General features: G+C 39.6%; 2 protein-coding genes across 3 annotated transcripts in view; both read right to left on the reverse strand.

Moving 5' to 3' along the window:
- The window catches only part of rab28 (RAB28, member RAS oncogene family), a 31,826-nt gene extending 31,236 nt beyond the window's left edge, over window positions 1-590 (reverse strand). For both annotated transcript variants that reach the window (XM_076287502.1, XM_076287503.1), the window contains exon 1: window positions 200-590. In XM_076287502.1, the coding sequence (XP_076143617.1) occupies window positions 200-274 (75 nt within the window). In that variant the 5' untranslated portion in view covers window positions 275-590. The remainder of the gene's footprint in view (window positions 1-199) is intronic.
- A 6,642-nt stretch (window positions 591-7,232) lies between these two features.
- On the reverse strand, window positions 7,233-9,223 carry nkx3-2 (NK3 homeobox 2). The gene is made up of 2 exons (XM_076288165.1): window positions 8,601-9,223; window positions 7,233-8,240 (listed from the first exon to the last, which is right to left on the reverse strand). The coding sequence occupies exons 1-2, from the start codon at window positions 9,001-9,003 to the stop codon at window positions 7,804-7,806; spliced, it is 840 nt and encodes a 279-aa protein (XP_076144280.1). The 5' UTR covers window positions 9,004-9,223; the 3' UTR covers window positions 7,233-7,803.
- Window positions 9,224-18,090: the final 8,867 nt, after the last annotated feature.

The raw sequence follows: 18,090 nt of genomic DNA on the forward strand, positions 1-18,090 counted from the left end.
TTGATCATGAATGGGTATTCTTTCCCCATCGGTCTCCTTTATCTTGTATTTAACAAACAAAACCAGGTAAACAACGACGACCTGCAAAGTTGGCTAGCAGTTAATATCAACTTGATTATGTACGTTAGCAATGCAAGCTAGCAACGTCAGCTATGCAAGCTAGCTAAACCATCATTCTCAAATCTGAAAATCCCCCTACCTTTCCAGACGCTCCGTCCCCGATTACAACAATTTTCAGCTGTCGGTCTTGACTCTCTTCCTCGGAGTCCGACATGTTGATAGAAATATTCAGTTAAGACAATGTATTACTGAAACTAGAGTTAGCAACAGCTGCTTCGATTGTTGGTCAGTGAAGCAACACAGCTAATAAGATTGAGCCAGCGCTAAGCAACCAGACGCCATATTCACTTATTTGCTGCAGCCAGGCTTGTACCACTGTTCCAAGAAATCTGCACCAAATAATAGCACGTCTCTCTTGGTGGAAAATCTGTGTTTTTGGGGTTGTTAGTGAGTGTAACTAGGAGATGTGTTCGAACATAAGGGTCAACTCTATGAGCGATAAACTTCTGAGGCGAAATTATCCAAATGCGTACATGATGGATACAGATGGACCAGTCCCAGTGACGCGTCCCTGTCGCTAGGAAACTGGGGGTTAAAGGTTAGTGGGCGTTTTGCTCAGAGTGCGCGTGTGTCTGTATATTTTACTGATTTCTTTGTGTTTGAGGTAGACACCTGTGTTCCTGATGTTCTTCTTATGTGCTCATTTATCGCAGGCATCAAACTGAAACCTACACCTGAAGCGTGATCAAATCTTGTACTTTGGTGTGCTTGTTTTATGTTGAATATTTTTGCGCTAGGCTACTTAAGTCTCCCGCTGAATTGTCCCTGTAATCAGTGAACCACATTGATTTGGCCCCTGAATAAATCATGGCGATGTGTATTTGTATTTTATTGTAGCCTACCAAACATTATGCTGCAACCTGCGTAGTAAAACATTGTGAAAATCGAAATGCTAGATCAAACAATGACGTGTAGGCTATACTAAATGCGTCTTCTGTAAAACCTTGCCGTTTTTGTTATTATTATTATCATTATTAGGCTATTTAAAGCCCCTGGGTGTATTTGTTTGTGTTGTGCACCATGTTTTATCAAGTCCAGTGGCATTTTCATTTTTTGACAACAAAAACAGCATATATATCCCAGTATGGCTATATTATGGAACCAGCTCAATCCAAGAGTATGTTTCCTTGCCTGGTTAACCGAGTAGAATAGAGGAACCATCTGGCTTCCAGAGGACAGGAATTTGCACCTGGACTTGTCAAAGCAAAGTGGAGGTGACTGTCAGGGTGAAATTGGTCCTTTAACGTCCAAGTAAAGGCACTGACACAGACAACTTAAAGTAAAAAGAAGTCTACTGTGTGATTTATGTCTGGTGGTTCACAAATATTTTACAGAGGATAAAATGCTCATTAGCTACATTTCAGTATCAGAAAATATAGACTGCTTCCCCCACAGTCCATTGCACATTTACACGTACACAAATGTAGGCCTACTCATAGATACACGCATGCACATTAAGGAGATATGTCATCAGATTTTAGACATCTCAATAATGTTATCATTAATATAACCACATTGATGCATTGGTTTCTACTCGAGACTAAGAACTTCTTGGTAAAAGAAACAATAATATTTTTAATAGCATACAACAATAATTGTATTAGTATACATTCACTTATATTGTAATTTAACTAACAAGTGAATTCCAATAATTCATAAGTTCCAACTTTTGTGATATAAAATATGCCATACAAAAGGTAACACATAGGGGCGATCATGTGTTGTCCTTGCAGGTAAATGATTTTTAGTTTCTTACAGACACTCCTGTAATATGATTAAAGTATGTCCGACAACCACTATAAACATTTGGTGTGAGACCTAAGTAACATGACAAGAACACATCATGCTCCTCTTTCTCATGTGCACAGCTCTGATAACTTTAGGAACAATCAGGTAAGATATCAACAAATTCAAATGATGAACGTTTTTACGAGTTTGCCTTCAAGATCATGCATAATAATGTCCGAGTAAGTTGGTTTGGTTTGGTCTGTTTCTGTAGGTGTTGAGGCACATAACATGGATAGTCTTTGGTACATAAATTGAATAACTTACATACAAATTGACTATAATGTGCTATATTCTAAAATACTGCAGGCAGGTTACTTTTTACTGTAATATGTTTAATGGAAATAAATAATGAATGTAACTTTTGTCAATTATAGGTTGGATGTTAAAGTGCTACCTGGCTGCAAGTTTTTTCTACCATTTGAAAGATTGATCTGTCTGCATATTGCAATGTGGAGAAAAATGTTTAAATGTAGTGTTTTGTTCCCCACATATACAGTAGGCTACTCATTCATCCCAATGCATACAGTCAAAATGATATTGAGGCCTTATAGCCTATGTATTTTACTTAAAACATCCAAAGCCAGCTTCAAAATGTATTTTCCATTTGGTGCGCAAATCCTGTTAGAAAATCAAACAATGATATGAAATAAGATTTTAAATAGGCTAGCTGCGATGTTTTTATTCAACCCATAGAAAAGTAGAACATTATTTAATTTAAACTGAGATTGGATCTTGCTGTGAAAAGTTAAACTTTTGAAGATATTCGGTTATGGATTAGGCTATTAATTATATACTCCGTCAACGTTTTGACACGTTAATTGAGACGTAGGATAACGTTGCCAATTAAGGTTAATGTCCTATATTGCATTAAAAATGAAATTATTGAAAAGGTTGTGGTGTAAATCTAATCGAAAATAGACAACGTTTATGTTCAAGTTTTGTATCACACTTCACTCATCGTAGGCCTTTTCCATCCATCATAAAAGTCTAACATTTAAAATTTTAGTTTAGAAAATGTACTTAAGCAGGCCTTCGAAGACCATTTACGTGTCCATTTAAGTAGCATAATGCCTTGAGATGACAATATTTCCTTGATTAGCATGGGCATACACGGAGGCCCATGTCATTATGTGTGACTACGTTATTGATTTAGAACTCGTTTTCTATGACATGTTACGATTCAATTAACCAACAAACCTAAATAATTTAGACAAAACGAATTTAAAACCTCATTTATATTATGATTTAAACTCAGGAGTTGTAGCCTATTGCAGTATTGTGATTTTATTTGGTCATTTTTTCCATTAGGCCTAGGCCTGTGTAATGTTGTGTGGACTAAGGATGAATAATCTGATTCAGTGTTGCGCATTAATGTCTTCAGCTCAATGTCCTCTCTGCCAGAATGGAAATTCTATTAAAAATGCACAACCTGCCATTACTCCGTGAGTATAGAAATGTGCAAAGACAGCGCTGCAAATATTAAACCACTTCAAAGTTCACCGAACGTTGCCCTCGTCGACATATAGGTGGACGACAACTGGAGATTTTAGATCACATATAAACTTAAAGATATTTTTCAGAACATGATAATTCAGTGGGATAAAACGATTTTAATCTACTGAATGTGCAGTTATCTCTGCGTTGGACGTAGGCCAGTCTAATTACTTGTGGCTATTATGTCTTAAACGCCGATGGATGGCAATCATTTATATATATATATATATATATATATATATATATATATATATATATATATATATATATATATATATATATATATATATATATTAAATGATTAGGTAGGCTACGGTCAACGGGAGATGGAACGAGAACACCTGTTGGCCATTTCAGACCGCGTCTCCACAGCTGTGCGGCCTGTGGTTATTGATACATGTGTTTTGTATTATAAAACACACGGAATTTCTCTTTTCTCACCACGATTTCAGAGCCACTTCACTTCGCTTACGAGCCGAATTATCAAACACGTCGTTGGTTGATATGCGGAAGCCAATGGCGAACGTCCCTTTTTAAGCAACATGGAAGGTTGTCAAGTAAAATTCAGGAGGGCAGTTTCAATTAATACCTGTATGGATGAACACCTCTTGCCACACGGGGTATAGGCTACTAATGCGTTTGGAGTCTGGACATTGAATTGCGGCCTCATAACCCGCCATCGTGGATATAATGAATTATGTCGCCGAATGTGAGGCTATCCATCGCAGGTGGAAACATGTGACCCAGGGATTTAAGTGTCAAAATCGCGGGCGTCTGAAATGCCAATTTTCTATCATTAAATCTGAAACGTGATCTAGAACAACAACTGGATCATGTCTCCTTGCAAGCGAAAATAATTTCACTGATTAAGTACCATTATGAGTGTCAGAGCCTCTCTATTAACGTGTATAAAGAAATTACCCTTGACGTCCCCAATATTACCAAAATATACAGGAATTCACTGAACAGCAAAATGCACATATGCGTAAATTGTTATAACCAACCCAACCTCAAAATTGTGAAGTTGACAAAAATAGATCCATCACCATTTTTTCTGCAATACGTTTGTAATGTAGGTGAGCTGAAGAGTGTTTGATATTCCCACAAATACACTGTATTTTACTGAATGGGTGTGTGGTTCTTTTGCATCTCTCTCTCTCTCTCTCTCTCTCTCTCTCTCTAGCATATGTGTGAGCGCGCGTTTTGACTGCTGCATTTAGCGCGTTTTGAATGCTGCATTTGGCATGTCGTAAGGTAAAGGGAAATAGTGTTTCTTTTTTGTTTTCTCAACGACTATTTGGTATTATAAGTTACATTAATAAAGCTTGGCCTAATTAATACCATGCGTTTCCCCAAACCCCCCCCCCCCCCTCTATCCTTCTCTGTAGGCCTGGTTGAAGTGTAGAATATCTCCATCTTCAGTATTTGATTATAAAGTTCAGGTTTCCAAAGTTGGGAATTCGTAAAGAATTGGCTCGACAGTAAATCACTTTCGACGCTTCTATTAATCCAATGCATCCAATCCATGACATCCAACATACTTACTAGTAGTTCACTGTTGGGACTTTTCTGTGCGCTCTCTTCAGTCTTTAACCTTTGTGTTATTGTCAGCTTGAGGACGCATGCCACATCGACTATGCGGCAGCGCACACACACACACAAACCCAATAGCCCACTGGACTGCCTACATGTCCAACTTATTTATCAAATGCCTGTCGTAAAAATCACACCTCATGATTCAGACTCCTCTTTGGACCTTATTGCAGTTTGCTACGTATTTTTTCGTCGAAAAGAATTATAAAATATTATTCATTTCTTATAATAAGGCCTGATAATGTAAAACTAGACCTATAACGCGCACGACATTTTTTTATTAAATCATGATATTAAGTTGATGACGTGACAGTCGGACTATTTTACTCTTTTGGTGGTCCAATTTCTGCTAAAACCAGTTCACTAATGCTACGTTGTGTTGTACACGTGATAGGTAGGCCTACATCACACTGAAGGCGCTGCGTAAACGGTTAAAATAGCCTATAAATTGAACTGAATTAGGCGTTATAAATAAAATGGAAAATAAGCCTGATTCACAAACATTTCAACGAGAGTGTTTGCATTTCAGCAATCAGAATTTGATATTCGAAGATTAGGGTGATATCTCACATGGGTCGTTATCAGATGGGCCTATGTGTCATGCGAGTATGCTGTTACATGGTAAGACGAACGATTCAACAAGAGCTTCTTAATACACCGCCGGCATCCTGTACACTCAAAACATATGCAATTGGCAGTTTTATCTTTAAAAGTTTTATTGAGCTGTGTTTCATCAAATAAAAATCGGAGACCAGTTGTTTGTGGCCCTCCTAACCATGCGTGTGTCAGTTTTCTGTAAATAATGGCCACTGAAATACAGTTTTACGAATCTACTGTTCTTGTTCCACCTCTAAATGTTATTAAATGCACCTCCAAATAAGTCAGAAGTCGTGAATGTGACTACTACACATCCAGCCTAGCCCTCTAGCGTTTAAGGCCTATCATTTCTCACGAAATTACGCATGGACATCCTCTTAGTTTATCACCGTGAATGGCTTATTAATAAGTACAAGCAGGCAATAACATTCACCTCAGTGAAAATAGTTGTTAAATAGGTGTCTGTGAGAATTTTCCTTAACAGGTAATTTAACTGACATGCAACTTTGATTTGTTTCGATTAGGAAGGTAGCCTCCTCCCGCAGTGGGTTGTAACCCAGTGCGGTAGGCCTCACCATGTTGACATACATTCGAAAGTTCCTGTCAGTTGACAATGTTCCTGAAACGAAGGGCATAAATCATTGTGTCAGGTGTGTTAGTGTTCCTGAGAGCGCAAATAACCATTCAGCCATGTTAACAAGCTTCTTTAGTGCATATGTCGCTGTTATAACGCTGAGCCCACAGAATAGATTTAGGCTAAGGGAAATATGGAAATATTTGTACAAACACAATTAGCCTACCCTTGTGGCCACACGTGAAGGTAAAGCGACTCATTGTGGTGTATATATTTTCATTATTATTATTATTATTATTATTATTATTATTATTCCGTTGTTGTTCTACTTGTTGTTGCTGTTATTCTGGTATTTTGGTATAATCAATATACATGCATCATAAATCCTTTGATAAGGAACAACTATGACTCCGTTGAATAAAACATGACAATGATTTTAATTTCAATCAGTGAACGGACAGGGGGGCACAAAGAGAAGCGGCAGATATCGTTTGGTTGGTTTGGGCCCTATGTCTTGAGCCCCACCCCTAAAGCCTGCAAAATGCCTGTTATCAAGTCTGTTGACGAACATCAAGGCCAATATATATATAGCTCATATAGGAAAGGAGGGCATAGGGACTCTTTATCTCTCACCCCTCCCTCTTAGTAAATTCATGTAGCGTAAATAAAAACAACTATCGGTATACAATTATTGTAGCCTACAGAAACTCGGCATTGGATGAAACATGACCCCAAGTGTCTCTTAAATTATAATATGGTCGTACAGTGTAACCTGGGCCTACCTTTTTGCGCTCTCTGTCACATCATGGTCATTTACATTTGAATGAAGATTTGTATTATTATTTATATATTTGCGTATTATTATTATTATTATTATTATTATTGTTATTGTTATTATCATTGTTGTTGTTGTTATTATTATTATCTTCGCTATTAAATAATATGTAATATTTTACCCTCAAAGTTAAACCTTTTTGTTTTACAATTTATTTAACTGATAACATATTGTATATGATTATAAATATAGACTTTTTCTTGTAAGTAGAAACACGAGAAAAAAACACTGTGATCTTAATATGTTTTAATGTTTGGTTTCTTTTCTCAATAAACAAAACAACCGAGAACTATTAGGAAACAAGTACATTTTGATAAACGCTCCATAATTCTTATTAATGCCACGGCTCACGTACAGATACACAAATTAAACAAACACTTAAATTCGTAATTCCACTGGGCAGAAGATTACACTGTCTAGGTAAGGGAAAGTGCTGGAAAATCTTACCGTTATACCCTATCACTGGGGACAGCAAAACGCAGTTACTGTTCTATTCCCAGCCTCACTAGGAAAGCTGATGTTTTTCCAACTAGGAACTCAAGGGCATCAGCCCCCAATGAACGATTAACCAATAACATTCCATACATTCTGAAACATCTGCCTACGAGTGTCTTAAGATCACCAGCCAAACGCGCTCTGCACAACCTTTGGGGAGATATAAGAGCCATCAAAACAGTTCTTGGGCAGTGCCAATGTCACGTTTGTTGCCGTTTACTCCCCTCTTCTGTAGAGTTGCTCTGTATTCACAATCAAACGGCGGTATTAGTTCATGCTTTCAAATAAATACTGGGTGATGTTTGTCTCACTGGTTTCCAGCACAAGCCGAGAGGGTCCATGCTGGCAGGCAGTACGCATATGGGTAATAATAAGAAGGTTGCAAAGACAGAAGCGGAGGCCGCAGTAGTTCTCCAGGGTTGTATTGTCTCTGATCGTCCCGTACTAAAACTTTCACTGCCACTTTCTTCGCTGCTGGTGCTGAGGCTAACAGGTCGGCAGCCATTTGACGGCGTTTTGTTTTGTACCTGCGGTTCTGAAACCAAATTTTAACCTGGGTCTCTGTGAGCTTCAAGGAGGCAGCCAGGTCTGCTCTTTCAGGTCCGGATAAGTACCGCTGGTGGTTGAACCGCCTTTCCAGCTCGAAAACCTGCGCATGTGAGAAGGCGGCTCTGGAGCGTTTTTTCCGCTGTTTGGGCAGATCGGAACTTTTCTCACAACCTCCCTCATCCAAGTTGTTGGAATCTGTAAAATATGTACATAAGGTATTAAATTAGGTAGTTTGGTCAACCAAACCAAATAGGCTAAACCAAAGTAAACCAAACGTGAGACATGTGCTTTGACGTTCAAGAAAGTATAAATCAGACATGGGATAAACGAAAGCAAAGAGTGGCCAAGTTGAAGGCGATGAATGTAAAGAAATGGCCACTTATATCAAACTTAATGGGGTGGATTTTGATGGTATACGTGAAATGAATGGTGTCTTTGTACACTCATTAAGATGAAGTCAAGTAGGTTACTTTTGCGCACATAAAATAGTTTTACTGTGAACTTTCGACATGTCAAACCTTTCATATGATTTTCATGTCCAAGACACAAACTTACCCGAGACATTGGCAGAAAGTTCACAGTCACTAAGACTCTTCGTATTCTCCACAGCAGTGGATTCCTGGTCAGTTTCGTCCTGGAAGTTTTCTTCTAGCGCGTCTGAGGCCGGTCCATCCCGATCCAACTCGGTCTTGCAAGCGGACAGCGTCTTGCTGTCAGTATCCTCACTCAGACCGGAGTCAGAGTCATAGCTTTTACGGTTAACCATTATACAAGCTCCTTCGTCACTTTTACATGGAGAGGACATCTCCTCTGGTGCGCCGTCCATTTCCCCAAATATTTTCCAACAAGCTGCCTTGGAAAGGCATACGTCCAAATCTTTTAAATGTCGACAGTCCTCTTTCTTGTTCAAGATTGCTTGAATCGAGAATGGCATCAACGAACTGCTGCGAACGGCCATGTTTATACGCAAAAGTCAATTTTCTTGGAAAACCTAACACAAAAACGATATACTATCAAATTTAGCCGTATTTAACTCCGCTTTTGGTGGTGCTTCTGAATCGCAAAGCTGGGCGGTATGTCATTTCGTCCCTGATATTTTGCTAAAAAAACAGCGTGATTTCCCCTCCGTGCGATGCTTCTTCTCCGGGGTCGCTGCTAAGTAGTTCTCTCTTTACCGAGTTTCCTGTCCCTTTACACTCAGTTCGTCTGTCTGATCTCACCTGTGACTGCCAGCCTTCTCAAACTATTTCCTATTGGATAAGGAGGATGAGAAGCCGCTTCTCATTGGGCACTGTAAATTACGACAAGCCCATAGCCTGTCAGGGCATTCATCTGTCTCTTGACGATTTAACCCTTTGTTGGTAAATCATGCGAGTGCGCACAGTGACAACATATTACTAGTTTGACTCCTCTTGCAAGTCTAAAAAGCAGCAGTAGACATAGCCGTTGCCTTTGAGTACTTTACGCATTACATCGAATGTGCACAGAACGGCCGAAATCGTTGCAATTTAGCCATTTTTTGCACATGTCATTCAGAAAATCATGACTCACTTGAATGTAAGGTTAACCCTGATGGCAAGTGTATTAGGCTATATAAATAAGACTGCGTAAAACAGCACGCACCGAGAAACTACCAGTCAACTCTTTAAAAATCTACACACACCTCTTTAAAGGTAAGTAATCCACAACTGAATTAGGATTATGTAGCGACAGTTTGCAGATTAATTACAAATGCTATCGACTATATGTTCATTGCTCGTATATTGTGGCATGGGTCTTTTCATTTGCTAAAAGACAAAAATATTTATTTCCCAAAATTAACTGAATGAAACAGCTGTGTATGGTTTAATTCTGTTATTTGGCTTTAGTCAGTATTTAACTGCTGTAATTTTTTATATTTAATTGAACTGTACATAGCTCATGCTTGTGACAGGAAATAATACAGTGGAAATACTAGATGGATGTCTTAACACTTTTATACTTTAATATTAATGAATATATTGTGCAGATAAGCACTGTCATTGTCTGTCAAGCCTAAACTATAGACTCATAGGCGTGCCCTCCCCAAATTCAGTTTTCAGTGTACTCAAAAGTTGTCAGTGTATTGAAGATGTCTGCTATTTGTGTATTATTCCATTGATCACATTATATATGTGTATAAAAAACATAGGACATGCCATGGTTAGAGCTTGAGCTGCAAGACTAGTTTGACAGTTGGTGCATTTCATTCAGATTCGAATTCTCATTTTGTCAATTCACATCTTTAATCTTTTTCAAGGAACATATATGGTTCTGAAAGAGGGGTGGTATTTTTGTTATGATTCACTGTCGTTATAGGCCTTTACGTACTTTTCAAAACAGATAATTCAAATATTAGGGTTTAGCCTACAATAATAAAAGTATGAAAAATAAAAATTATAATTAGCCTGTGGCAATCTCTGAAAATAATAAGGATTCTAAATGCCGAAACAAACGCAACTCAAAGCTGGATACGCAAAACTTTATTGTAACGGCCATGTGTAATAATAATTATAATAGTAGAAGTAGGCTAATAATAATAGTAACAACAGCTTTTAAGCTTATTTTCAAATTAATTATTATGGTTACTATACTGAATTGATCATTTTCTTTTTCACTCTTAGCTCAGTATTTAAGCTAATCTTAAATACCACAAAATAGTCGATTAACTATCCTAACATCCGTATTACAACTTTGGTTCTCTTTGTTTGACTGTTGATCCCTATTAAATGGATGATTTTCTCTATTTTGCTCACATCATTCAATAATGCAATTGCGTTTTTTACGCACAAATATTTGAACCACTTCACTCCATAACATCATTGTCCTCTGTTTTAAAGGTTCTAAAGGAGTTCACTTGCGTGAGTTCACTTCACGTGCGTTCCCAGTTGAAAATGAGATTGGCCGACGCAGAAAGGGGCCATCTAGCGGCCGCTGAAGAGAAATGTTTTCCGAGTGGTCACAAACGGCACCCAAGGTCTAGATTATTATACAATAAATAGGCCTTTACTAAAGGGACTGCTATGGTTTATTCTTTACTTTTGTCATAATAATTGTACATGTATAAACAATTAACTCGTATCACAGATGCATGCGTTAACGGTGTAGGCTATCATCTTTCAGAAAGTTACTTACGTTTTAATTAAATCATTTATCACTTGATCATAAAGACAACTGGTATTTAGCCTTTAAGACTAATGGTATTATTCAACATTTAGACTTATGGTATTATTCGAAACTTTAGCCTATTACACACTAAGAATAATGTCTCTTTTGAATTACATTATAATTATGTGAACTTAAAATATGTCTGAAATTATCATGCGTATTTGTGGCTGACTGGTCAAATGTATTTTTCATGAACTGAGTTTTAGCTTAAAATGGTGCTTCAATCCATGCAGTGCAAATTCAATTTCAGAGTCGATTTATTAGAAAGCAATGCACTAATTAGATATCTTTTGCATTCTGCTGTTACCAAATGTGTATTGAGCGAAAATGTCAGTTTTCAGTTTAAATCTGATGATGCCTTTAAATAAATGTCATGCACTCAGAAAAACTTCAATTGTTCCACAGCATGTAAATTACAATGTTGAACAAGCTCATCAGATAAATTGTCATACAGTGTTGATGTTTAATTGGTTGTTTATTTGGTTGAAATGTATATTTCTGATTAAATCCATACATTTAATAATCAGATGTATTAAGTCTTTCAGATGTATCAGATGCATTAAGGGGTCGTAGACAGCTGTCTAAAAATTTCTATATTGTTTCAACACATGCTGTGTCAAAGCATGTTCTCCCAGTCAGTAGTCTGGCTTCTGTGGATAATGGCACACAATAACTTGCAAAACCATCACACACCGACTATCTGCCTCTGTGTGTGGTGAGCTTCAGTTTGGGTGTGCACAAGCATGTATATACTTGTGTAAGAGGTTGTGAAATCCATTGTAAGGTACTCTAAACAAGCAGTTTTTTAGAATACAAAAAATAATCCACAGGAGAGAAAAAGAGCTAAGTACTGTGCCAGCGGTATAATATAATGCACTTGCATTGTTGTGTTAATCACTCACAAGTGATTCATTTGAATCCCTCCTCGCAGCGCTCCATGTGAAAGTGCTTGTCAGCACTCTACCTGTGTGACTTGGCACACTTCAATGGCTACTGCGCCTCTGAAAGAGCCTCTTTATGTGCTCAGGTGTTGAGCTCTTCCTACCCCTTATTGTGCTAGGTTCTCTTCTGTGCAGAATAAGAGAGAGAGAGAGAGAGAGAGAGAGAGAGACTGAAAAAGAGGAAGGCAGAGAGACTGAAAGAGAGGAAGAGAGAGAGAGAGAGAGGGATGAGGAGATTCTTCCTACACCAGATATTCACAATGGGGTGACTCACCAGGGCTATCAACATGATGTCAAGCAGAACTCCCGGGGCCAGACAGTGTTTTGATAACCAAGCCGTAATGAGTAATCGGATGGAAGTAATTGTAGGTGGCGGGAAACGTAAACACTGTTACAGCAGCCTGGTGCACAGCCCAGACAATACATGATAAATAGTAAGTGATACGCAATAAAAGCTTCACTGTGCATGCATGTGTGTGTGTGTGTGTGTGTGTGTGCGTGCATATGTGTGTCAGACAGCAAGCTGTGAAACAGCATGTGTGTGTGTGTGTGTGTGTGTGTATGTGCGTGGGTGTGTCTGAGTGTGTGTATGTGTGCGTGTGTGCGTGCGTACGTGTGTGTGCATGTGTGTGTGTGTGTCAGACAGTCGGCTGTGAAATGGATGCTATTTAAAAACTCCTCTGAGATCAAGACAGTAAAGTGCATCCTAAGGTCAGAAATTGTCGGATGAATTAAAGTGTTTCCTCTCCTGTCTTCATTTATCTTTATGTCCACATTTGGTCAGTGTCACACAAACATAAACTGAGCCCTGGACTGCTCAAAACACCATTTCTCTACTTACAGCATTTCAAACATACTGCATGCCTAACACATAGAAGCCCTGGCTCAGGTAAAGAGGCTTAAAAATATGGAAGCTCAGTTCCACAAAAAGCACTTTCCTAATAATCTCCTGTCTGCTGAGTGAAAGCTACTTGTGGAAAACATAAATTATTTGATATCAGATTACCTATAACATGGGAGATGTCTATAAGGAAACGTTTTTACATAGGGTATAGGCAAGATATTTTTTAAACAATGGATCAGGCAGGCGTGACTGCTGTATATGAGAACATCTTTGTGCTTGGCTTTGTCTCTGCTTGATGCATTGGTGGTTTGTTAACCTCTGCGTGCCTGTGTTAATGAGGAGGCTTTCAGTGCCCTCTGTGTCTATGTCTCCCTGTCTCCCTATTTCTCTCTCTCTCTCTCTCTCTCTCTCTCTCTCTCTCTCTCTCTCTCTCTCTTTGTGCCTCCCTGTCTCTCTGTTTCTCCCTCTTTCTTTCTCTCTCTCTGTCACACACACACCCACACCCACACACACACACACAATCTCAGGTCAAATTGTGCTCAGATGTGAGAAGGCAGGGAAGGGCACTGCCAAGTGTCATTTGCGATGAATATTCCCTTCCCTCCAAAATATTTTATGATGTATTATTTCTTTTTTTTGGTATACTAAACATCAGATCCACTTTTATTCAAGCCCCATGTCTGAACCTTGAAAGGGTGGAAAATGATGACATAGGCTACACTCTAAAAATAGACTTGTAATTGTCTGGATGACAACGATGGGGCCTTTTCATTTCAAAAACTCTTATTTTCTCATTCTTTTGTTCCTTGGGGAAAGAAAATGTTATTTTGCATGCGAGAGACTCCATCTAAATGTTGGGCTCTGTAGGGCAGCTTCCTGAACACTCATGTAAACCAGAGCAGAGTCCTCGGGCAGAGCGGCAGAGCTTACAGTAGACATCCTCCCTCTGAAGGCTCCTCATAACAACTCATCACAACATCGGCTACATTACTGGCCCCTGGGCACCTCTGCGCTGCGTGGCGCGTGGGGGCGCGGGGCGACTGTTTAACAGGGGCCCGTGAGGAGGGCCGAGGATAACCTGCTGTTACAGTCCAATTCATTTGTGTAGATAGTGCCGGCGTAATTTATGATGGCCAGCTTATGCAGCTCTGCACGCAACGGAGGTTACCCGTGGAGCAGGCACCCAATCACGCAATGCTTCCTCCTCCTCCTCCTCCTCCTCCGCACTCTTTCATACCACGGTGAGACACAAGTTCTTAACAGCCTGTTCCACACCAGTGGAACTGTCTAAAGAGGCTTCTTAAAAATGTCTGTTCAGGTATGCCACAGTACAAAGCACAAAGTGCTTTCGATCGACGGAGTTAGTGGAACAGACAAGGGCTTATACTGATGAATAAAAACCTGTCCATCCAAAGTGCACAGACATTTTCTTATACATATTGAGGATGACAGCACAACAATGGAACACATGATCACCTTGATTTGTTAAAGTCTTTAGCGGATGCAAAATCTCAGGGGAACCCTATTACTTTTTAACGTACTCCATGTTAGCCAAGGCATTCATGGACCTATAAAGGTCTTGGACCATTAAAGTTTGTTTTGCATGTGTAAATGGCTCGCACCTGCTCTGTGCAAAGCTGGCGTCTACAAATGTGGATAACACAGAGGGTAACACCCCTTTAAGTCAGCTGTCCCGCTGAGCGAGAGAATGAAAAGATCACAATGATGTGATGGTGTACTTTAGCACAGTTTGGCAGAGGAAAATGGAGTCTGCAATGGCCACCGGCCCAGAATGAAAAAGACGTGGAAAGATGGAGAACAATTTAAAAGCTTTTGGCTCAGTCGGCTGTCTGGTTGGAGGGTAAAGAGATGTCCTGTATCTCTCTCTCTCTCCCTCTCTCTCTCTCAGCCTCTTTAAGGGACAGGGAGTGGTCTTTCCTCTTTGGGGACCTGCCTAAAGGGGGTTGGCAGAGGTTACAATGGCCTCCCATTCAGGCCGTCCACCCAGGGGACATAAAGGCGTGCAGGTGTTTAATGTCAGACGCGCTCCACGTGAAGCCAGCAGCGGGAACAGCGGCACGCAGCCAGTAGAGCACATCCCACATGGAGGTCTACCGGACTTACAGTCAAGAGTACAGAGGTGCTGTGCCATCGACACCCCCAGTCCAGCCCAGCCCTTCCACCTACTAAAAATAACAATTATGGAAATGATTTTTCTTAGTTCCGCTTTTGCCAGTTATTTAATGTTACAACCCTGTATTTAAAGTGTGTTTCAGGTGTTTTCTTCAGAAGGAAGGAAGAGGTTTCTGTTTTATGGTAGGATGGAAAGTTTTCCACTTCTTTGCTTTCTTCTTTAAACCCATAATTCTCTCTCTCTCTCTCTCTCTCTCTCTCTCTCTCTCTCTCACACACACACACACACACACACACACACACACACACACACACATTCACACACTCACACAAGATTATTCTTGCAGAAGAACTTTGATGTTTTGAGAAGTCACAGTTGCATCTCTCCTCTTCTCCAGGACAACCAAAAAAGCGTGTAGCGCCAACCAGTGGCCAATGATGACCTCCTCCCTGAAATCGAGCAGGCCGACCGAGTGTTTTCAGTCAGGCCATCCTGTCTGAAGTAAATGAGCGTCCGTGGACTCCTCCAATACCATCAATACCTGAAAGGGGCGTTGTGAGGCTGCCAGTGTAAGTGGCACCATGAAAGCTGATCCAAGCCCCGTGAAGGAGTAGGAGGGGGAAAAAAGAGAGGTGTTAGTCTAATATTTAGGGATTGGATTGCATCTGCAGGAAATACCTGAAAGAAACATCTTTAAGGATTGGATTTAGCGTTCCACAGGAATGGTCGGAAAGACGAAGGGGGGAAAAAAGCCCTTTCCTGGGGAACACGGTGTCCTTTTCATGGCTGGCTCCAATGCACGAAGGCTCCAGTACGAGCGTCCCGCTGCAGCGCTCCGCTCCATGTTCTTAATGCACTAACGAGCCCAGCGTGGGCCCATATCATTAATAGCTTGTCACCTCCATTCCCCATTAGTGGCCATGAATTGCCTCTCTCTCTCCGTCTATAAACAGACTCTGTTATTTGCCCATCATATACAGCCATGCCTTTCACTCAGCCTCTTCCACTGACAAGTGCCAGCCGAAGCTCTGCGGTAGAAAGGAGTAAACACACACACTCACACACATGCATGTACACCCACATAAACACAAGGCCTACTTCACATCTGTTTATTTCATGCATGGCAGTGCTAAGTCAGCAGCTGATGGTGTGTGGAAAGTGACTGATACACACGGAGGAGATGGGCAAGTAAAAAGCCTACTCAATGTAGGGTTTCAGCAGCAACCATTTTGGATTTCAAATTTGGATATCAAAATTTTTTACCAATCTGGTGTTATATTTCGCTTTGTTTTTCTTTTTGGTATTAAAATCACCACTTGGGTTTTATACTCATGGTCTTCTTTACTTTACTAAGTGAATGAAAAAAGAGATGTTTAGCTGTTTGCTCTCAAACAAACGCACACACACCATACACACACACACACACACATATATATATATATACACACACAGTTAAGAACAAAATTATTCATACTCCTAGCAAATATTGATTTAATGTTGATTTTCTCTTTATCGATATGTTTGTTCTGACTGAAAATGACACTACCACATGTCAAACAGTTGTAAGACAATGTGGTAGAAACATGGAATCAAAAAAGAAGCATTTTCATCTTTTTTATGAAAAATGGTGTGCCCAAAATTATTCCGTATAGTATAGTATATATACTCTTTTGATCCCGTGAGGGAAATTTGGTCTCTGCATTTATTTTTTTTGATGGATTGAGGTCTGGACTATGGCTGGGCCACTCTAAAATGGTATTGCTCTCGGTTAACCATTTCTTGCCTTGTTTAGCTGTATGTTTTGGATCATTGTGTGGTTTAATGGTCCAATGCCGCCTATTGGGGCAGGCCTCTTGGCAGACAGCCTGATCTTCTCCTCCAAAATTCTCAATTTGCCCCTTATTTTAGTGTTATCGTTTACTTTGAGAAGTTCACCAGGTCCCATTGTCTGAAAAACACCCAAAACTAATACATTTCTATAGCTATTCTCCACATTGTGGATGGTGTTTTGATGGTTGATATGTTCACTCCATCTCAAAATGGATGACTTGGTCATCTTGGATACTCCTCATGGATCTCTCTTCTCCAAACATGCACAACTCAGTTAAACCTTTATAAGGGCGCACCTGGATAAAGAATTTAGCTTTCGCTGAATTCTTTTTGACCCAGGGACATGGCCTGAGATTGGCATTAAAAAAAGAAGCATTATATTCCAATAACACCATGTCCATTTCAATTGTGGGGGTTAGAAAAGTATTCTATTGGGATGTTTTTCAACCAGGGGGACCTGGTGACGTCCCCAAAGTAAACGGTAACACTAAAGCAAGAGGCTACACTGAGATTCTGGAGGAAATGATCAGGCAGTGTGCAAAGAGACCTGCCCCAATAGGCATCATTGGACCATTAAACCATACAATGATCCAAAACATACAGCCAAACAAGTCAAGAAATGGTTAACAGAGAACAATGTCATATTTTAGAGTGGCCCAGCCAGAGTCCAGACCTCAATCCGTCAAAAAAAGTGAGTACAAGGCTAGAGTGATGGCAAATAATCGTTCCTGCCTCAAAAACCGGATTGCAGCTAAAAAGGTGCGGTCTACAATCATTGTGGAGACATGGAGCGGCTTGGTACATATTACAAGAACCATTTTGAGAGCTTTGATTGCAAATAAAGATGTTTCCAGTGATTATTTAAAAAGGGTATGAATAATTGTGGACACGCCATTTTTCACAATTTTTTTTAAAAAGATAAAAGCGCTTATTTTATTGATTCCATGTTTCTACCACATTGTCTTACAACCTATTGGCATGTGGCAGTGTCATTTTCAGTCAGAAAAAAAATATTGGTTAAGAGAAAATCAACATTAAATCAATATTTGTTGGGGGTATGAATAATTTTGTTCTTAACTGTATATATATATATATATATATATATTCTTA

This window comes from Alosa pseudoharengus, unplaced genomic scaffold (genome assembly GCF_046254945.1).
Source record: "Alosa pseudoharengus isolate Yale_2024_CS ecotype anadromous, Long Island Sound unplaced genomic scaffold, YU_APseudo_1.1 YU_APseudo_1.1_scf_16, whole genome shotgun sequence".
NCBI lineage: Eukaryota > Metazoa > Chordata > Actinopteri > Clupeiformes > Clupeidae > Alosa > Alosa pseudoharengus.

Excerpts from the sequence above, each read along its gene's own strand:
- nkx3-2 (XM_076288165.1), bottom strand. The coding sequence starts at position 9,003 with ATGGCCGTTCGCAGCAGTTCGTTGATGCCATTCTCGATTCAAGCAATC. Across the intron at positions 8,241-8,600 it reads ACTTTCTGCCAATGTCTCGG|ATTCCAACAACTTGGATGAG; the intron begins GTAAGTTTGTGT and ends CATATTTTACAG.